The sequence below is a fragment of the Dipodomys ordii genome, unplaced genomic scaffold, assembly GCF_000151885.1.
Source record: "Dipodomys ordii isolate 6190 unplaced genomic scaffold, Dord_2.0 Scaffold35, whole genome shotgun sequence".
Classification (NCBI taxonomy): domain Eukaryota; kingdom Metazoa; phylum Chordata; class Mammalia; order Rodentia; family Heteromyidae; genus Dipodomys; species Dipodomys ordii.
Window position 1 is genome coordinate 8,491,912 of NW_012267251.1, and position 23,211 is coordinate 8,515,122.

The following is a 23,211-nucleotide window of genomic DNA, read 5'->3' on the forward strand; positions in this document are numbered from 1 at the left end:
TATCATGCATGTCAGGTGTGTACCACCACACCCAAATTTTTTTGTTGAAATAGGGATCTTACAAACTCCTCACCTACACTGGCCTGAAACTATGATTCTCCTGATATTAGCCTCTTTTGCAGCTAGAATTTCAGTCACACACGATCATATCCAGATATTGATTGAAATAGGGTTTTTCAATAATTTTTCCCTTGCTGGCCTTGAATCATGATCTTCCCAATCTCAGCCTCTCAAGTAGCTAGGATCATAGGTATGATCTGCCAGCACCCATTTAAGAATGTGAAACTTTTATTTAAAACTTTCCTACAAAGAGTACTCTAAACTTATTCTATTATTCTTCTATTGGTGAAATCATTAAGGAAATCTAAATCTTATACACAGTTTTACAGAAAATGAATAGGAAAATTTCCTAACTCATATAACTCATTCATAAAGCTAGCCACTATATTGCCAGAAGGGAAAATTATAGGCCAAATTTCTTTTAAGAACATGAACATAGAAGCTGGGTGCCAGTTGCTCATGCCTGTAATCCTAACTACTCGAGGCTGAGATCTGAGGATTGCGGTTCAAAGCCAGCCCTGCAGGAAAGTCTGTGAGACTCTTATCTCCAATAAACCATTCAGAAAACAGAAAGTGGCTCTGTGGCTCAAGTGGTAGAGCGCTAGCCTTGAGCTGAAGAGCTGAGGGACAGCACCCTAGCCCAAAGTTCAAGCCCCATGACCGACAAAAAAAGAAGGTGAACATGGGAATTTTAAACTAAATAATAATGAATCTATATTAAAACTACATCTACATTTTTAAAAAATGGTGCATCTTGGGTTGGATATGTAATTCAGATGAAGAATGCTAGGCCCTAGATTCCATCCTCAGCACAAAAGACAGACAGAAAAACAAAGAGAGAAAGAAAAGGAAGGAAAGAAGGAAGGAAGGGAAAGAGGGAAAAGAAAAGAAAGGGAGAAGAGCGAGGGAAGGAGGGAGGGAGGAGGAGGGAAGAAAGAAAAGAAAAAAGCTAAAATATATAACATAAAACTCTCTTAGCATGACTTGTATAGAAAGGAAAAGGAATTACCTTAATTTGATAAGTCATATCTGAAAAAAAATACAGTAGGTGTTACACTTAATGATAAAAATGCTGAAAGTGTTCTCTCTGAAGTCAGGAACAGAAAGCATGTATATCTCCTTTTGCCCTGTCCTAGAACTTCAACTCAAAGCATGATGGCAAAAAAGGAAATAGAAATTAGTTAGAGAAGGAAGAAATAAAATCTTTATTTTACCGATTCTTATGAAGGGTAACACATTTAGAAATAATGTTCTTGAATACTGTCACATTTACTGATGCTGAATAGAATTCTTGTTTTTTTTTGACTCTGGCAAGGTTCATTCTTAGAGTGTAGACATCTCTTCAGGAATGGCAGCATCTTGTCATTCCTTGAACAGTGCTCTTATTTCTGCCTATTCTTTTCTCTACAGGTCCTATCTGACTCCTGTACGTGATGAGGAAGCAGAGTCTTTACGGAAAGCACGTTCCAGACAAGCTCGGCAGACGCGAAGATCTACTCAAGTGGGTGAAACTTTCTTTTTACTAATGTATTTTTGTTTGTCTACCTTTCCACTAGATGTGCATTTTAAATATTCTACAACAAATGCCTTTGTTCCAGCTACTGTATTAAAGTTTTTCTTTAAGTTTAATTTTCCATTGCACTCAATAGCTGCATCTGACTACTCTTTCACTTCTATTTGGCACCTGTCTCATTTCTCCAAGTTCTAAGCAAAATGAATTATTCTACTTGTACTTAAGTATGTGAACAATCTCTCTACCCCGTTATATTTTAAGATTCTCTAAGGAAAAGCAGTTTAGCTGTTCCTCCAACTGTTTTCATTTGACCCAGCAATTCTACTTTTAGGTATATACATTAGAGACATATGCCCATATAAAAACTTGTATATAACTTGTAATCCTAGCTACTCAGGAGACTGATATCTGAGGATTAAAGTTGGAAGCCAGCCAAGGCAGGAAAGTCCATGAGACTTACCTCTAATTAACCACCAAAAAGCCATGTAGACTTGTGGCTCAAGTAGTAGAGCACTGGCCTTGAGCAAAAAAGCTAAAGAAGGGCTCCCAGAACCTGAGTTCAAGCTCCAGGACTGGCAAGAGGAATAAACAGACAAACTTGTATATTGATGTTTATAATAGCATTATTCATAATATCCAGAGTAGAAACAAACCACTAATTCATAGGAACAAATAATAATATCCCATGTATAGACAAATGCATATATGTATGTATTTTTATGTATATCCATTAACTAATGAGTGAATAGGCAAAATATGTATGTCCATACAGTAGAATGTTGTATGACATTAAAAACTAATGAGGTAGCTGGGCATTGGTGGCTCACACCTGTAATCCTAGCTACACAGGAGGTTGAGATCTGAGGATCAAGGTTCAAAGCCAGCCTGGGCAGGAAAGTCCATGAGACTCTTATCTCCAATTAACTACCGGAAAATGGGAAGTGGTGCTGTGGCTCAAGAGGTAGTGCGCTGACTTTGAGCTCAAGAGTTGAGGGACAGCACCCAGGCCCAGAGTTCAAGCCCCACAACTGACCAAAAAAAACACAACTAATGATGTATTGACACATGTTACAATATGGATAAAACTCAATAAGTGAAAGAAACCAGACATAATGGACTCTATATGTCCAAAATAGGCACAACCAGACAGAAAGAAGGTTAATTAGCATAAGCAGCTTCAGGGAGGAAGAATGAGAGTTAACTACTAATGGGCATAAGGTTTCTTTGGGGGTGACAAAAATGTTCTACTATTATCAGTTATAATTGCATAACTATTACATACTAAAAGCCATGGAATTATACACTTTTTAAAGAGTACATTTTATGATATGCAGGTTATATTTCAATATAAATTATCACCCAAAAGCAAAAGAAAAGTATCGCAAGAGCCATTGGAAGCATGTGATACAATCTACATAATATTTAACAAAAATCTCCATTCAGAGAATTAATGGGAGTGGTAGTAGAATATGTTTGGCAAGGCAAAAAACCAGAAGACTTGCTAGGCAGCTGTTAATGGTGGTCCAAGCTGAAAATGACAAGTTCCTGACCCAGGTTGAAATGGCAGTGACAATGGAGAGAAAGCTATAAATTAATTACTTAAGGAGTCATAGAAAGATGAGCTCATGTAGCAGAGAGAAAACGAATATACAGAAAAGTGAAACAAAAACCAGAAAAGAGCAGTGACACTGGAAATGAAGGAAAAATCAGTTTCCAGCAAAAAGGATATGTTTGCCAGATTTAAATGCTACAGAAGTCAAATAGGGAACGTGGTGACTGCGAACAGGACATTGTGCATTGCAGCAAAAGGCCCTTGTTGTCTTCCCTGGACCTCCCAAGTGGGTCAAATATTCTGCCGTTATTTTTGCTTGATGATTATTTGTGTGTTCCACTTATTAGAATGTATCCTCCATGAGGACCAAGACTCAGTGTTTTTTGTTTTATGGCAGTAAATATACATAACATAAAATTTACCAATTAACCATTTTGTGCATAGGTCATTGGTATTAAGTGCAGTGACCTCGTTGTGCAGCTGTCACCACTCTAGAACTTGTACCATTATGCAGTTATTCCCTACGTATCCCTAGCAGCCAGTAATTCTACTTTCTGTTTCTATAAATTTGACTACTTTAGGAATCTCACATAAGTAGAATCATATAGTTATTTGTCTGCTTGTATCTAACTTATTTCACTTAGCATAATGTCAAGATTCATCCATTGTATAGCATGTATGACAATTTCCTTTTTAAGTTGGGTAATATTCCATTGTATGTATATGCCATGTTTTATTTATCCATTTGCCTATTGATAGACATTTGACTTGTGAATAATGCTGCTATGAGCATGGGTGTATACTGTCTGCCATACTGTCTTTTCAAGATCCTATTTTCAGTTCTTTTGGATATATACTTAGAATTGGAATTTGCTGCATCATATGGTAGTCGTTTCTAATTAAATTAATTAATTTACTTCTATTAAGATTTTTGAGACAGGGTCTCACTATGTTAGTTTAAACTAGTCTGAACTTGCTATGGACCTTACGCTGGCCTTGAATTTGTGAGCCTCCCTCCTCCTTAATACTGGGATTACAGGCATGTACCCTGTAATTCTATTTTAAATTTTTGAGGAACTGCCATACTATTTCCATAGCAGACCCACCAATTTATATTCCTGTAGGTATTGCACAAGGTTCTAATTTGTCCACATTCTTGCTAGTACTTGTTTCCTGGTTTCACCATCCTAATGGAAATGAAGTAGGAGACTGATCATATTTTTGTTTATAATTTTCTCCCACAGCATATAGTAAATAAACAATCCACATCTGTATTTATTGGATAAATGAGTGAGAGATAAATGGTAGGGGAATATAAACATTTCTATATGATTCCCAGAATTACTTAGGAAATAATGTTAGAGAAAAACTAATCTAGGGTAGTAAAAGCGTTTTTTTTTTCGTTTCTGTTTTTGTTTTTTATTGTTGTTATAAGCTAGCTCTGAATTTTCATCTTTTGAGCCTTTATTCCTTGAATAGCATTCTGTGAGTTGTCTCCTGATTCTGGTAACTGTTTCCTTTGATGTATAAAACTTTTAATTTGATGAAATCCTATTTGTTAATTCTTGGTCTTATATTCTAGGCAATTGGAATTCTATCCAGAAAATAATTGTCTGTGCCTATATCTTCCAGTGATTTCCTTGTATTTTTGTGTTATAGTTTCAAAGTTCTAGACCTTACATTAAGATTGTTGATCAAAAGCTAGGCACTGGTGGCTCTTGCCTGTAATCCTAGCTGTTCAGGAGGCTGACATCTGAGGATCCACAATTCAGAGCTAGCCTGGGCAGGAAAGTCAGTGAGACTCCTATCTCCAATAAAGCACTCAGAAAACAGGAAGTGGCTCTGTGGCTCAAGTGGTAGAGCACTAGCCTTGAGCTGAAGAGCTGAGGGACAGTGCCCAAGCCCAGAGTTCAAGCCCCACGATTAACAAAAAAAGAAAAATATCGTTGATCAATTTTGAATTGGTTTTTGTGCAGGATAAGAGAAGGCTAGTTTCAATTTTCTATATGTAGATAATTCTTTCTTTCTTTCTTTCTTTCTTTCTTTCTTTCTTTCTTTCTTTCTTTCTTTCTTTCTTTCTTTCTTTCTTTCTTTCTTTCTTTCGTCAGTTGTGGGGCTTGAACTCTGGGCCCTGGGCACTGTCCCTCAGCTCTTCAGCTCAAGGCTAGCACTTTACCATTTAAGCCACAGCACCACTTCTGGTTTTCTGGTGGTTAATTGAAGATAAGAGTCTCAGGGACTTTCCTGCTTGAGCTAGCTTTGAATTGTAATCCTCAGATTTCAGCCTCCTGAGTAGCTAGGATTACAGGTATGAGCCACCAGTGCCTGGCTATAAAACCAATTTTTCCAGCACCATTTGTTGAAGAAATTGTGTCTGATTTTTCTAGCATTTTTTTCCCAGTAACTGCTTTTGAGAGAATCTCTGGTTAGCCATTTGATCTTGAGAGAGAGTAAGAGTGTTCAAATAAAGATACTTTGGGGCTGGGAAGGTGGCTAAGTGGTAGAGCGCTTGCCTTGCATGCCTGAGGCCCTGGGTTTGATTACTCAGCACCACATAAGCAAAAAGAAAAAAAGCCGGAAGTGGCACTGTGGCTCAAGTGGTAGAGCACTAGCCTTGAGCTGAAGAGCTCAGGGACAGCACCCAGGCCCAGAGTTCAGGCTCCACAACCGGACCCCCCCCAAAAAAAAAGATACTTTGTACACTATGAATATGGAAGAAGTACACCTGTAGCACCTATGTATGAACACTATGTACATGGAAGAAGTATACCTATGACAGGCAGACATCAATGTTGGCCTATTTCTGGAGATAACATTAGGAATGCTAAAGTATTGCATTCAAAATGTATCTAGACTCAAGCCTGAGTTCTCTACATACTGTGGTGTTTATTTTAATCCTGCATTTAAATGTCTTCATTGTACATTTTGGGACCATAATGGGATTCAATAACTATTTGATTTTGGAGAGAGTTTCCCTGCTCAAGTTATTCCATATTAGTGTGAAACTGTCCTGATCTTGAGATATTTTCCTAGGGTGTTACCCTAACAGACCTTCAAGAAGCAGAAAGGACTTTCAGCCGGTCAAGGGCAGAGAGGCAAGCTCAGGAGCAGCCTGGAGAGAAGCCTGTAGACACTGAAGCACCAGAGAAGAGCACTGAGAAGCAGGATCCCTCCATAGCCCCAGCAAAGGAAGCTGAGGAAGGTCAGCAACCCTGGGAAGAGGTGAGCTAATTTATTCTGGCTGTGTGACAAGCAGAATAGATTTGGAGAATTCTAGTGATACTCTACCATGCAGTGAACCACTCATTTGAACCAGCCATGGTGGTACATGCCTATAATCCTAGCATTAAGGAGGATGAAATAGAATAATATTGAATAAGTCTACTATCCTTATTGTTTGGCTCTGTTTGACCTCTGATATCTCATTCTGGTTTGTTCTAGCCTGTCTATCATCACATGAGGTATCCATCTCAGCTAGACAAGCCCACAACACCAGTGTCTCCTTCTACATCAAGACCTTCATTCTATACCAGTTCCCATCTGCTACAGACAAGCAAATCTTCAGCCCCTGATTCTGAGAGTTCAGAGACCACCACAAATACTACAACTGCAAAGGAAATGGACAAGAGTGGTATGTATAGTTTGGAAAGATGTTGACTGTTCCCCAGTGCACATGCCTCAGCTTCTTAAGATACATACTGTGTTTTATCTCTGACCAGAGAGCAAAGAAGCAGATTTAGATGATCAGTCCTCTGATAGGCTTTCCATCCGAGAGAGGAGGCGGCGGCGAAGAGGCACAGGCATCAACTTCTGGACAAAGGATGTAAGTGGGTTAGTCCATGCTCGGGCATACCACATTTCCCATGGCTGCCATCTTCTTTCTGTGGAGTTGAAGAGGATAAGCCCTACATGGTGCCCTGACCTAGAAGATTACCAAGAACTATCACTGAGGAAAAGAGAAGAAAGATTCAGCTAGTAGGAGACCCATTTGATGTGTTCCTTCTAAGTGCACAATGACTAGAACAGTACGAAACATATTGTAGGCACTCAGTATTTAATGGATAAGGAATTTTAAAAAGCTAGCCATTTACAGTTACCATATAAACAACTAAAAGAAGTGACTAAACTTGGCAAACTTTAGCAGTCCTCCTGAATAACTCCTGAAACTCATAGACTCAATAGTATCCTACTACACATAAGTTTAGAGCCTAATAATCTGTAGGTTAATCTAAGTCTTGTTGACCTAGTTTTTTACTTTTTGGAGAGAAATAAAAAAGAACAAATAATAGAAAACAGAAGACTTGAGTCTTTAAAGAGGTACACCAATGCTTACTAACTACAAAACAGTCAATACTTTAGAGCATTCTCCTCTGTATCCTGTTCTAGATTCTTTTCACTCAACCTTACTGCTGACATTTTAAATGAAATGCCCAACAGTTTGAACTAAAGACTACATATTATCAGTGATTCATTTGAAATTAAATAAACCTGTTAAGTGAAATAAAAAATAGTTATTTACTAGGAAGTATATTTTAGCTGAAAGTGTTTCTTAGTTATAGGACCAATGTAGTGGTAATTCTTTTTTCTCTAGTGCTGGGGATCAAACCTAGGGCCTTTCACATGCCAAGTAAACAAATGACTATACCATTAAGCTATATTACCTGTCCATAGGTGATAACTTGACAGAGATGAAATGAAATCTTGCTTTTTTAAAGTGCCTCATTTTTAGCTTTTGTTGACTTGATGTTTTTGACTGGTAACATTTCAAAGGTGCCTCCCTGTGACAGTTGTTAAAAGTGGCAATAACAGAGCATCACTTGGCTGTCAATCCCCATTTCCCATATTTGAAATAGTAAGATGCATAGCTGATAGGAACTGACCTTGCTGGTTTCAAAGACACCAGTGACCATGATTTTCTTGTTTTTCTTCTTTCCTTTTCAGGAAGATGAGGGTGATGTCTCTGAAGAGGTCAAAGAAACATGGGTAAGTGACAAGACAGTGAGGCATGGTCCCCTTAGGGCTCAGTTTTGTTCTTATGAATACAATTTTAGTAAAATAGCAAGTTCTATGAAAATTTGGGAGCTATTGCCAGTGTGAGTTGGTAGTACTTTCTTATGTGATATAACAGTGCCCATACTCATAAACAAGTTTCTACTATCTGTCTGTGCCAGCTGCTAATCACTAACACCATATTAAGCCCCACTTCTTTCTCTCTTGATTGTTACTAGATTTTATCAAATACTTTGAAATCTTTGGAAGAAAATTGAAAAATGATGACATTTCCCCATGGATCTACACTAATAGAAAAGAAAATAAGTGTGGAAAATGTAAAACATCAGACAGTCTACAAATAATTTATATTTGACTTACTCCAAACTTTTAAAGCCTAGCAGTGAACTCTTTTCTGAAGGGTAAAGCCTGTATCCAGCATGGCTAAAGATAGGTCATCTTATGAGTCACTCAGACACTAGAGAATGCTGGGTTGGGGAGTGTCTTCTCACAACTACTTGCAGGAGGAAAGGAATTTGGTTTTGACTAAGTTATTTGAAGTGATTTGATTAATGTGCTTTTTTATGGCAATCATATAAACCGATAGCCTTTTAGTACCCTTCAGTTTATTGGATATGTATTCTCATATCTCATATTGTCATGACTATGCTTAATGACCCATAGGGGAAATCAACAGTGAACTGACTTTAGCAAAGAAGATATAAATAGTAAATTATTGTTGACCTGCCTGTATTTTAGTCAAGATCCCTAAGATTTTGTTGGTACATGCCTATAATTTCAGCACTTCTAGGAGGTTAAGACAGGAAAGCCACAAGTTTGAGACTACCTGGGATCCTTAATAAGACCTTGTCTCAAAAAGTAAGAAAAAAAAATCTCATGCAATCGATGGCAGCTTTCCCAAAACAGTACTGATGAATGGTAACAACAGCAATGAGAATTGCCTACCTTTAGTTGAAGCTGAGGCTGTTTCACCACGTATGAGTTATGTTGTTTAGAAATAACACATAGAAATTCCCTTGGGGCAAGTATGTATATGTGTTTGCATGCATACAAATATCAGCATCTCTACAGCTCTTTAAAGACTTGAAAAGGCTTTTGGAGTCAAGAAGAGTAAATATAGGAAAGTTCCTTTGGGGAACTCTGCTTAGAGAATTTAAGTAATAAATTACAAAGCATTGAAATGAACCATATAACCTTGTTATAATCCAGGGAATTATAACAAAGAAGTTTTATATAGAATGCCACTAGTCAGTAAAAAACCTTTATTGTTTGTTTTTTTTAGACAAGGTCTTGCTGTGCATCCTAGGCTGATTTTAACTACACTATACCACCCTGGCTGGCCTCAAACTCATTATATTCCTGGATCTACCTGCTGAGGCCTGGGATTACAGGCATGCATCAGCCATGCCTGGCCTTGTCTCTACTTCACTAAGCTTCTTGCCTCTTTAAAATCCTAATCTAGGGCATTAAGTAAGGGTATTAATATTGAGATATTAGTTCTTAGAGAATTTTATCTAGGACCATTGGCTTAAAATTACAGAAAAGTCTGGTTGGTGAGGAAAAGCAGAGACTGTTGAGATTTAGTATGAAAATCACTTGTCAGGCTAAAAAATACTCCACAATCCAAATGCTTGAGGCATCTACTACTGTTTACCATGTGTCAGACAGACTACAGTGTGACTCTAAGAAAAGAATGAGCATCCTGTTATTGCTAGATGCCCTTTCTAATGTGTGCAAGTCATCTGGAATTGGTACAAGCACTTAGCAGATGTCATCCTTCAGCCTCACAGTTCTAGAAAAAGAAAGGCAGATAGGGCTTCAGCCTGGGTGAGGCATCCTTCTAAGTCTTAAATTTGCTCGCTTCACTTATATCAATGAAACATATCAACTTATATCAGTGAAATTCTTTATCTGTTTTTCTCTCTGTATATTCTTTCAATGCTAGTAGGTATGAAGCCATTATCCATATTGGCCAAAGAGCAAAATACTCAATGATGGCCCAGTGTAAGCTGCTGTAACTGTACCTCAAGACAATCAGAAATGTTGTATGAATAGTATGATCACTCTTTCATACCTCCATGTCCATCATTCAGGCAATATAGTTGACTCAACTCTACAACATATATGCCAGTCAAAGGAGAGGCATTCTGTTGGAATAGCCTGTTAGCTAATCAGCATGGAGACTGATGAGAAGCCAGAGCAGTTCTTCCTTTCTTGGTTTTAGTTCAATAGAACTTTATTGAGGTCATGTTCATTTTCTCCTGTCCCACTCCTTAATATTGATGCTTACTAACTCCTCCCAAAACTTTGAAATCCTTCAAACTGAGTTATAATTTATACTCAGTAAAATGCATAGATTTCAAATGTCCCATTTGGTGACTTGATACTTGTATCAGCATAGCCACCACCCCAAATCAGCTTCAAACTTTTTCATAATGTTAAAAATTCACCCTTGGGGACTGGGAAGGTGGCTCAGTGGTAGAGCGCTTGCCTTGCATGCATGAGGCCCTGGGTTCAATTCCTCAGCACCACATATGCAAAAAGAAAAAAGCTGGAAGTAGCGCTGTAGCTCAAGTGGTAGAGCACTAGCCTTGAGCTGAAGAGCTGAAGGACAGCGCCCAGGCCCAGAGTTCAGGCCCCACGACTGGACCAAAAAAAAAAAAAATTCACCCTTGTGCTTTCCAGTCAGTTACCTGTACCAGGAGAGTCAATCATGCTCCACGTTTCTGTCACCATAGAATATTATTCCCCATTCTTTAATTTCAGATATATGGAATCATTCAGTAATTAACTTTGGAATAGAAAGGCAACTTCAATAGTTATTATTTGTATCTTATGCCTGTAGTAGGAATTAAAGCTGAAATGATTCCAATATATGGATTTTTTGTTCTTTGCTTAAAGATTTCAGAAGATTGTATCAGTAACAGTATGGCTGGAAACCTTTCTGTTGTTTAACCTAAAAAGCCCCATTGATATCATTTAAATCCATTTTCTGTTCTATGTACCTAGAAAAATGTAGGCAAGATTTACATACAGATAAGATTACCTGGCCACAGACAGCCCTGTCTGTGGATGATAGAGATAACCAGCCTTGTTTAGTGACACACTCCCCCAACAAAGAATGGCTACATAGTACATGCTTTTAGTCAAAACCTGTCTCCACTAGTAAATCCATCCATCAGTGAGACTGACAAAGAGTTTATAATTTTCTGTCTTAGCACCTTCTTGACAGACATGTTTCAAGCAATTCTGTTTCATTGTCCACATTAAGTATGTGTCAGAGTGTCTCTGGAAATCTTAAGATACCTTTTGTCTTTGTAAGTGAAAAAGAAACTGCATCTGAATGTTAATTTTTATCTATTTCAGTCATTTATATTTAAGGGTACTTTGTTTTCTTTACTATGAAATAGCATCCCCTGTATCTATGGGAGTACTTTCTTTTTTTTAAATTCTTATTGTAAAGGTCATGTACAGAGGGGTTAGTTATGTAATTTAGGTAAAAAGTACATTTCTTTTTAAACTGTCTCTCTCCTTCCCTCTCTTTCTCCCAGTTTTTCCCTCCTGTTCCCCACACAAGTTGTATAGTTTATTTTTATCATAATGTCTAGTGAGTTCATTCTTTGTCCCACCATTTCTATGCTCCCCCAAAAAGATAAACTTACAAACAAGACAAAAGGTACAGAAAACAAAAACACAATCAAGGAGGAAAAAAACAAAACAAAATAACAAAAAGTGCCCAACACTGGTGGCTCACACCTTCAATCCTAGCTATTCAGGAGGCTGAGATCTAAGGATTGTGATTCAAAGCCAGCCCAGGCAGAAAAGTCCCTGTGAGATTCTTATCTACAAATTAACCACTCAAAAACCGGAAGTGACTCTGTGGCAGTATCCAGGCCCTGTGTTTAAGTCCCATGACCAACAACAAAAAACAAAAACCTCTTGTTTCTATTTCTTGGAGTTCATTTCGATAAATATCATTTTATGTGATCAAATGCACATAGCTATTGAGCCTTTGTGATTCTCCCCTAAGAATATCCTATTTTGGTCTCACTGTGTGAGTATCTAGAGTCCTATATAAGTTATCATGCCCCAGTGTATTTTTTGTCTTTTACCATCCAGTGTATTCTTTCTAAGACCTTCAAGTTCTGTGTGTACCTATAGGTACATACTAATGATGTTTAATTAGCCACAAGAAAAGGTTAACAATAATAATGATAAAATAGAACTTATAGTAATATACTATAACAAAATTGCCCAGAATCATTACTTTTGTGCTTTAAGACTATTACTACGTAAAATAAGGGTTATTTAAAATACAAGCACTGAAATACTGATGTCTTAATGATAACCCAATAACTGAGAATATTTTTGGATGACTAACAGGTGGCAGTATATGCCTGTATCTAGAGATACTCTAGATAAAGGGGTGATTCATATTCCAGAAATGGCAGAATAGGATTACATAAGGTTCTCCCACACTTGGGGCTGGGAAGGTGCTCAGTGATAGAGTGCTTGCCTTGCATGCATGAGGCCCTGGGTTTGATTCCTCAGCACCACATAAACAGAAAAGGCTGGAAGTGGCGTCATGGCTCAAGTGGTAGCGCTAACCTTGAGCTCAATGCCCAGGCCCAGAGTTCAGGCCCCACAGCCAACAAAAAAAAAAAAAAAGATCCCCCCCACACTCTTCAGAACAACATATGCTTTTGAAGTTGTGAGTTATTTACCTGGATTTTCATTTAATATTTTCAGGAAGCAGCTAACTGTAGGCAACTAAAACCATGGAAAGCATCACGTGGAGGTAGGGCTTCTGTAATAGTAATTGCATAGAATTGTTTTAAAAGGAACACTCAAAGGCATGCTATTTGAATTCTTTCCCCTTTGGTGCCCTGCCTTCTTTTTGCTTTTTTTTAAGGTAGCCTTTAAAAAAATGTTTTATAGTGATTGGGCACTGCTGAGTTTGAACTTAGGACTTCTTGATTGGTAGGCAGACTCTCTACCACTTGATCTATGCCCCAGCCCTTTTTTGCTTCAGTTATGGTGTGGAGTTTTAGTTTCTAGTCTCACATTTGTATCTCAGACCAGCCTCAGATCCAGGTCTTATCCTACCTATGGCTTCCTTGTGCCTGGGATCACAGTTATGCCACCATTCTAGCCTTATTGAGATGGGGTCTTGCTCAGTTTTTGCCCTGGAAGTCCTCAAACTGCAATCCTCTTGACTGCTCCCTTCTTAGCAGCTGGGATTATAGACATGAGCCACCATGTTTGGATTTACTTTGAGTTTTATCTGCTACATTCTTGTTTTCCTCCTGACTTACTCTGGAGCAACCTCCTTCCCAAAGCAATCCTGTTGTATAATTGACTTTATCACTAGAGGGCACAAGTGGTCAACAGAAAAGATTTTGATAAGCAAGCAGACAGGTGCCCTAAAGAATATGAGCCAAGACAAATCTCTTTTATTTTTAAAGTAATTGTTGAAGAACCCAATTCTTTGTGGTATTATACAGTTGGGAGAGAATGTAGGGATAACTTGCTTTTAAGAAAACCTCATTTCACAATTAAGAAAACATAGGCCCAGAGAAATTAATAATTATTGGTTAGAGGAGCATCCCATGTCCCAGGCCAAGTAACCTTTTTATGTTATAGTAGTGATACAGACCTGAAATTAGGGCTTACAGTCCATTCTCACACTTTATTCATCCATTTGGTTTTTTTACTCAGCAGGTTACATGTTCGAATTGACTTGCTAGTAACATCTCACCTTCTTGAGTGAAGGAGCGTCTTCTTGAAGGACAACTTAAAAGCCTACTGAGAGTATCAAGATTCAGTGGGTAGAGCATCAGCATTCTTCTGCTGTCCTTGACATAGGTGGGTAGTTACATCTGTTAGGAAGTAAGAATTCTATACCCTTATTAGGAAAATGCCCCCACTCTAGTATCCCTGTTGCTTTTAGAAGAATCAGGTAGTATTTGATCACTGAACGCTCAGCCTCAAAGTTAGCAATCTTAGTCCTGATTGGAAGTAGTTGATTAGTTTGATTAGATTGCTAATCATCCCTCAAAATACATTGGTAAAAGAGATGATATCTTAATATCATTATTCATTGTTGGATGTCAAGGTACTTGCCCTAAGTAACTGGTGGCATGGTAGTGGGGAGTCTGTTGGTAAAATATTGGTAAAAGAGGTTGTGGTTTTAGGACAACCCAAGCAGGAAAGTCCATGAGAGTCTTACCTGCAATTAACCACCAAAAAACTAGAAGTGGAACTATAGTTCAAGTGGTAAAGTGCTAGCCTTGAGAAAAAAATCTCAGGGACAGCTCCCAGGCCCTGAGTTCAAGCCCCAGGACTAAAAAAAAGGACATTTTTAAAAAATATGTGTTATATATGCATATATAATAATACTGTATATTATTATATTTATATTGTTATATATTATTTTAGTATATAGTATTATACATATAATATATGATATTGTTATATATACTATATGCAATATAGTATATATATAAAACTCTGAAATAAAAATGAACTGATGCATTTAAATAATTAGAGATGATTAATACCCACTTAACATTATTTTCCAAATCTTTAAGTTCCTAAGTTGGTCTAGGGTAGTTTTTGGCATACTTTTATTGATCTCTAGAATTGTATAATTTGTAAGTTAATTTATCCTTAAAAGAACAGAATATCTGGAAAATCAGATAAATAGCCCAGATTGCTCTCTAACTCCACCATATCTGACATATACCTAAGGAATCTTGAGGAATAAATTTTCTAAAGGTATTACTGTGTAGGGGAAAAAGAAATGAGTAGGAGGGAAAGAAATGGACTAATGTTTGAAATTTTGCTTGGAATCCTTTGAACTCCTGAGCAAATTTAATTTCTCAAAATTTCTCTGTAGATCAAGCAGGGCTTTAGTTTTACATCTATATTGCTCTCCTTATTTTTGCTTTTCTGACAATGTATTCAACAGATCTAATTATATAGATCTTTACTATTCTTTACCCTACCTTCTTTCTTTGAGTCAATAATAGCCCTTTTTCTATTTTTCTAGTTTTTTTTACAACTTTGCTTCTGGCTGTTTGCTAGATCTTTTCTCTCAAGCATTCTTTTTTAATCTTGTTACTTAATCTTGGGAAGCCTCTTTATCTTCTGGAGTGTAACCAGCAATTTTCTTTCCACTCTCCAGCACTGGGCAGTATATTTGCCATTCTCCTTTTAGGTAAAATCCTACGTCTGTTTTGCTTTTCCCTCTCTATGGAGCCTAATTGCCTAATATGGTAAGGTATTTTCAGACAAGACTGCACTGTTGAGATAGAACAGCTTGACTTAAGTTGAAAGACATGGTAGGTAAGTTTTCAGATAGACTCAATCATTTATGTAGTAAAGTTATGTTTTTTGCAGTATGTTATATAACAACCACAATCTCTTTTTCTTTGATAAGCCTCTCTTTCTTTTAACAGTTAAAAGGATAATAAAATACAGATTTTTTTTGATACTCAATCTCTCTATCTTTAGACAGATAAGGGAAAAATAATAAATTAAAGAAAGGTAGTTAGCCTGTCCCCAGAATGAGTGGGGTTTGTGAAGTCTAAGAAATTTGAAACTTGATGATGTTCATAAGGAGATTAAAAAATAAGGATAGATTTAATAAGCAGTGGCTGTTACAAACAGGCCTGTTATATAGCCAGCCCCTGAGAGTTGGCAGGCATTGCATGTGTAAAAAAGCAAGCTGTCCTGGATTTGTATAATTGGTGACAATAAGCAATCAAAGGAAGGAGCTGGAGATGGGAAAATGTCAGCCAACAAGGTCCATGTGTAGCAAGCAGCCTCTCATCTAGTATGCTCTGAAGAATCTTCTTCAGTAGATGACTGCACTGACCTGGAGGGATCTTTTCTCTCACTGTATATTTGTTCTTGCTGTGCAACTGTAGTTTCTTAAAATACTGCAGATGCTATGATTTTTCTATATATGGGTTGTGCCTTGCTCTAGCCCAAGCTGCATAAGCCATCTTAAAAACAAGGCTTCTTTTGGCATCTTCCTTTTATGGACTCAATAACCAAAGCTCACATGTATTCCTTGGAGACCCTGTAAATTTGGACCCAGTGTCTCATTATATCAGTGAATTCTGCCTTAGTCAGAAAAAAAATTTCTAAGATAGAATAAATGGACTTCAAGGTAATCTGTTTGGACTTCATTCAAACATCTTCCCCAAAACTATGTAAGACTTATCCAACTACTAAAGATAGTGTAGTTAACCTTTTGATCTTTTCTTCTCATTTCTTCCTTCTGCCTTCAAGTTATTAGTTTTGTTAGTAACCTGTGACCTTATGTCTTTTTTTTAAAAGATACTCATGACCTTGATTATAAAACATAGTGCATCTCATTAGAGAAAATTTACAAAGTACAGAAAAGTATAAAACTGAATGTCACCAAGTTAGAGCCAGGACTAACCAAGGTAGCACCACAGTCTAACCACACCCCAGGCCCTTGTGGTCCCCCTCGGGATGGGGGATACCCCTCCAGTCAATCAAAGCTGGGAGAACCTAGATGAAGTTTCTTCATTCACTCCAGCTCTGAAAAACAGCCACCATACTTTAAATAATAATAATAATAATTTTGCACAAAAAAACCCTCCAACTAGTTGTCAAAAACAACTGGAGCATTTCTAGCAGAGGTTGTAAAAATTCATAGGAGTCCTTTTAGGCAACCTGGTGAAGGAGGTATTGGGCATATATTTAGTAGAAGAGGCCAGAGATGAAAAATTCCTGTGACATATCACTTCAGATTATTGTTCTGAAGCTTGCTTACTGTTTACTATCTCCCTGGACAGTCTTAAATGGAAACTGTCTAGTATCTGAGTCTGAAACCAAACTGAATTTGATGTATAAGCTGAGTTGGTAAGGACAGTTAAAAAAATCGAAGCACAATGTCAATTAAGGAGAAACTGTACTTAATTCTATTCACCCTAAAAAGTTAATGCCACTTGTATAGTGATGACATTGTACAACAAATTCTACAATTCTACACTTGAACTCTGCCTTCGTGATAATTGTATGATGTATCCAAACCTTAGACATTCATTATGCCTCCATTGTTATTGGTGCAAGAATTAACACATTCATATGTGTTTATGAATATATACATACACACACACATATACGCATATATTTGAAGATAAGATTGTGTAGCTCAGAGAGAACACAAAAGGCATTTGGTTCAACCCCCAATATAAAAATGCATGTTTTACTGGGTGTTAGTGGCTCACACCTGCAATCTAGCTATTCAGAAGGCTGTGATCTGAGGATCACGGTTCAAAGCCAGCCAGGCTGAAAAGTCACAGTGAGACTCTTATCTCCAATTAACTACCAGAAAACTGGAAGTGGTGCTGTGGCTCAAAGTGGTAGAGAGCTAGCCTTGAGCAAAAGAGCTCAAGGATAGTGCCTAGTCTCTGAATTCAAGCCCCAAAACCAACAAAATAAATAAGTATGTATGTATTTTATCATAAATTATTTTGCTTTTATTTTGTTTTTATTAAATTAATTAAAATTTATATCATTGAATATCATTTCAGGATAGCAAAGTTGGGAATATTAAAATTATTTGACTGTTAAAATAAGAATTGTTTCTGCTATAAAGAATGAGAAAAAATTGGGCTGGGAAAGTGGCTCAGTGGTAGAGTGCTTGCCTTGCATGCATGAAGCTCTGGGTTTGATTCTTCAGCACTACATAAGCAGAAAAAGTGGTGTTATGACTCAAGTGGTAGAGCCCTACCCTTGAGCGACAGTACCCAGGCCCAGAGTTCAGGCCCCACAACCGACCAACAAAAAAAAAAAAAAAAAGAATAAGAAAAAGTTGTCCGTAACCATACTTTATAGAAGAAACTATTGTTAAAATTCTAGTGAGTGTCTTGTTGGTAGTTTTTCAAAATTCTTCAATTATTTTAAACATATTTAAGACCAACTTAATGACATTCTCAAGAAAAGGGTCATTTTCAATTTGAGCATTCCTGAGATCCTTCATTACTCTGATGACAATTTCATAAGTTTGTCTTCAAAGCACTTGAATTCAACTCTTTTATCAAAGCAGTCAGTCCTGTGATGGCTTTGATCATGAAAGAGCCTCCAGGAATAATTTTTCCCTTTCAGTTGGAGTCTAAAGGTTACCTTGGTTACAAAAGTATTCATTTCTTCTGTTTATAGCATGGCTAGTAAGCTTTAACGATGGCTTAGGCTTAGCTAATGCCAGAGCTCTAGCCTCATGATTGAGGTAGAAAGTTTAGTGTAGGATTTGAAGCCCTTTTTCAACAAATGAAGTGTTTATAGATTTGTCTCAGCAGGAATGTTAAGCTTCAGGCACTAACAGATGTTGCCTGCAGAAGCATTATTTTGGTAAGACCTAAAAGGTAGGGTAGTTTGGATGAAAATGTAAAGATAAACAATTACAAGTTAACAGTTTTTTTCTATACCATCTTAGTTTTCAGTTTTGCAAGTTCAAGAATTTCGTAGCATAAATGCCTTCAAAGGCAAACCATAATTTTATATGCAAATATGAGTGTTAAGGTACATGAGTTTTTACACGGATGGTGCCTCAATAGAGTGTAGACTTTAAAAAATGTTTGATACTTGTTATGCTTTAGAATGTATATAAGTATGTTCTACAACCTGGATTCATACCTGCTTTAGCTACAGAGAAGAAAGAAGGGACATTTAAAAACCATATTGGTAGAGCCGTGTATGTACAGCAGTTCTTGTCTGTAGTCTGGGAGAGCCCAGGCCAGCCTATTTAGCAAAACCCCATCTCAAAAACTATAGCAGAGCTCAAACAAATACTTATTAAAGTCTTGAGTATTATAACTTTTTATATACTTCTAAAATTTTTTCAGGTGATAGAGATTTTTTTTGAGGGGGTGGTCTGGTCATGGGGCTGAACTCTGGGCCTGGGTGCTGTCCCTCAGCTCTTCAGCTCAAGGCTAGCACTCTACCACTTGAGCCACAGCGCCACTTCCGGCTTTTTTCTTTTTGCTTATGTGGTGCTGAGGAATCGAACCTAGGGCCTCATGCATGCAAGGCAAGTGCTCTACCGCTGAGCCACCTTCCCAGCCCCTGATAGAGATATTTTTTAAGAGGAAAAAAAATCTTTGAATGATATGATACCTAATAAGACTTTGTACTCTAAGGCGATCTTTTACTTAGTTGAATGACATGCCAAACTGATAATTTATGGAGCTGTCTATTGTGACTAAATGCTAAGCTTCACATTTGCCCAAGTGTTGAGTATTGCTACTTGCTGGCTATTGTGAGGAGGAGCCACTGCCCCTGTGAGGCCCATGGAGAGTGGAGATATTTATACTACCTCTTCTCCAGAGGAATATTCTGGAAAGGACAGGGGCACATGGCCCCACATGTGAATTTCTCACTTCAGAGGCTTTACCATCAACAGCTGTGGCATGGGAACTCACCTGTCTGGAGCGGGTGGTGGGGGTGGGATATAGGCTGTCTCTCAGCCATCACTTGAAAAGCATTAATGAGAAGTTGCTAGAATGAGAGAGTAAAGAAAAGAGAAGGAGTTATATCCATGTCATTTTAAAAATAATATATCTAGCCAAGCAGCACTAACTTATGCCTATAATCCTAGCTACTCAGGAAGCTAAGATATGAGGATTGTGATTCGAAGCCAGCTCAGGCAGGAAAGTCTGTGGGACTCTCATCTCCAGTAAACCACCAAAAAGCCAGAAGTATAACTGTGGCTCAAGTTGTAGAGTGCTAGCCTTGATCAAAAGAGCTCAGGGACAGCATCCAAGCCCTGAATTCAAGCCCCAGGATGGACACACAAACAAAAGAAATAGTATATCTGTTCTGCTTCAGTTTATTACCTATTGAGAAGAAAGACTAAAATGTTTGTCCCAATGTATTCGTATTTACTTTTTCAATCTCATCCTTTTCCTTCTTACCTCCCAAGGATTGACTTGAGGTTAACTAAGATTACAGACTGGGAATACATAATCACTTAACACTCTGGGTTTTGTTGTTTGAGTTTGGGTTTTGGCTTTTTTTTTTTTTTTTGGTAGACTGACTATAAGTGAGTTTGCCTTTCAGGTTCACAGATTCTTGGAAGAGTGCTATTCAAAAATTGCTATTCTGTCATTCACTTTAATGGCTGGTTATGTTTTGAAGTGTGTGTGTGTGTGTATTCTGTGCCTTTTTCACGCAGGATTAGCACTCTACTACTTTACTTGAGCCACTGCTCTCCTTTTGCCTTTTTGTGTGGTTAATTAGCGGACTTTCCTACCTGATCCAGCTTTGGACTGTGATCCTCAGATCTCAGTCCCCTGAGCAGTTAGGATTACAGGCATGAACCACTGCACCCAGCTGGTGTTCTCAATTCTTTAGTCAGAAGAAGTTATAGAATATATTAATCAACTTTGACCCTATTATGTATACAAGAGACACTTCCAGGACTTATGGAGAAAGAGAACAAAATCTTCAAAGCTTTGACTATGCTCTCTTGAAATTATTTAAGAGAAGTGAATTTTAGAAAGAGAAGCTGAAGTCTTGATTCTTCTGCAAACTTAAAGGAAAAAAGTAGTGAAAGCTGGCAATACATTACAACAAAGATTCATATGAGATGTGAGAATTAAACATGGATTGGTACAATTAATTTTATGACAAAGAAGCAAAAATCCTTTATTGAGAATAAGGGTCTAACTTATGTGTGACATGCTTTGTGAGTAGGACTTTCTTAGGTTATGGAGACCTCTAGTACTCTAGAATAAAGCTAATGAAATATTTGAGCAATGTATAAATCCATTCTGATTTCTGAAATGCCTGCCTGGAGCTAAGCACATGTGGCTATTGGTATCCAGCAAGCTAAATCCTTTTCAGTGATCCTAACATAGTAAGAAGAGCTTTTGTAGTTGCCTTTCTTAAACCAATCAATAAGACATATTGGAGTCAATTGCTAATAATGAAGGATGTTCAGACCACTCCCATTGGGATTCTGAATTAGAAGGGGACATGGTAGCAGAGGCCTGAGAATTTCATAGAAGTCTCCCAAGAGTAGGAATGACTGTGCCCCACTAAAGCTATATAGAGCTCACTAATCCATCCCTTCTCCCTTCTGTCCTCAGGAAATGTACATTTAATTCAAAATACCAGATTCTCAAAGCTCCCTAGAATAGTCAGGTCCCATTTGGGAAGTTACTGATTTCCACTACATGCCAGGCAATATACATTAGAGGTATAGAAATGTACACACTTCCTAGTACTCAGAATTTAATGGTGCAAGGGATATTCCTTTAGCCACCCAGTTTGAGATGCCAGTAGATGTCAGTTGAACAGAAGAATTGGGTGTTCATGGAAGAGATATTAATCAGGAGAGATAAGCATTTGGAAGTCTTACTGATGGTATTGTAGAGTTGGAGGACTAGATAAGATCTCCAAAGAAAGGAGAATAATAAAGGAGACCCATGACTAACCTCTAAATTACTGCAGAGATGTCCCTAAACAAGAGCCAGAATAAACATACTAATAACTTAGTTGGAGGTCTCTTGTTGGAAAACTGAGGTGAGTATAACTTGATGTGTATGGTGTGGGATGTGTGTGTGTGTGTGTATGTGTGTGTGTGTGAGAGAGAGAGAGAAAGAGAGAGAGAGAATGTGTATATGTGTGAGTATATTCATGAGGACATGTACTTGGAGCCTCAGGTTCAGATGAACCATAATGAGATAGGCTTTAAATGCTAGGTATGGATAAGGTAAAGACATTTAAGAAATCTGAAAACAGCGGAATTTGGTATTTCACTGGATGTGGATGATGAAACATAAAGAATCTACAGTGGTTGGGAGGATACATGGGTTATTAGAGCCAGAATACCTATGCTCAAAGCTGATTTCCTTATTAGCTGTATGATTTTGGAAAACTAACCTCTGTGAACTCTGTAAATTCTTTATCTGTAAAATAGGGTTATCATTCCCATTAGCTGGAGGTAAGAATCAACAATAATTATATGTTTATAAGTGTTTGGCACAGTTCCTAGCTTTAGCTTTTCTTAATGAACACAGCTAGTCTGGTTCTTTACCAGCTTCTTTCCATCTATGAGTTGTCACACCTGTTATTCCCACTACCTAAACACGCAGGACCATTTGAAGAACAATTCAATTAATGACATTCATGTTTTTGATTATAGAGACTACAGGGCTGATCAAGATACATTGTGCACAAATGGACATGTTAAATTGAAACCCTCCTGTACAATTAGTTGAAGATAATAACAATCATAATGCCTACATGGATAGTATGCTATTAATGAGATTGAGAAATTTAAAGGAAGTATCTGGGGAGAAAATAATGACTGTGGTCCTGAACATGATGAATTTGAGGTACCTGCCAGGCATAGGAAAACAAATGTTCCATAGGCAGTTAGTATGATGTAAAGGGAAGTGCTAAGGCTAGAGATTAAGATTTAAAAGCCATTAGCTTGCTGATCATATTCTAAGCTATGAAAATGACTTTATATCCCAAGATTAACTTGGAGAGCAGTGAGTATTAACTTCTTTTCCTTCCTGGTATTCTGAAGGACATACTTTGATGAGTAACTATGGTTCAGTATCACAAGGATTCTGAAACTAGGCAAGCAAAAGGAGCAGATTCCCTGGGAGAAGACTTCAGAAAAATTTTGTTGCTGGGCATGATGGCACATTCCAGCACTTGAAGGCAGGAAGATCCTGAGTTTGAGGCCAGCCTGGGTTGCACAGTGAAATCCTGTCTCAAAACCAAACCAACAAACAGAATGACTATGGGGTGGTAAGAAGGCCATCATTGTGGGGAAAACAAGAAAAGAAAAGAGTTTGAATGGAACCCTGGGCACATCAGTGATTAAAAAGATAGGCAGAGGTGAAGGAGGAGAGGCATCAACTAAAGATCAAAGGAAATGCTCAGAGAAGGAAAAAAGATCACAAAAGAGTACTGTTATACCAAAACAACAGTTATTTATCCTCAGGTAGCTCAAGCAAAAAGGCTATGCAACAGAAATCTGTATATTGATCTTGCCTTGGCTTTAGGCATAGTTAAATGTAGG

At 37.6% G+C, this 23,211-nt stretch overlaps 1 protein-coding gene across 3 annotated transcripts in view; it reads left to right on the forward strand.

The window, feature by feature from the left end:
- Ppp1r12b (protein phosphatase 1, regulatory subunit 12B) overlaps positions 1-23,211 on the forward strand; it is a 212,546-nt gene that overhangs the window by 126,835 nt on the left and 62,500 nt on the right. For all 3 annotated transcript variants that reach the window (XM_013017500.1, XM_013017501.1, XM_013017503.1), the window contains 5 exons: positions 1,471-1,561; positions 6,159-6,347; positions 6,567-6,756; positions 6,845-6,948; positions 8,067-8,108. In XM_013017500.1, coding sequence (XP_012872954.1) covers positions 1,471-1,561; positions 6,159-6,347; positions 6,567-6,756; positions 6,845-6,948; positions 8,067-8,108 — 616 coding nt within the window. The remainder of the gene's footprint in view (positions 1-1,470; positions 1,562-6,158; positions 6,348-6,566; positions 6,757-6,844; positions 6,949-8,066; positions 8,109-23,211) is intronic.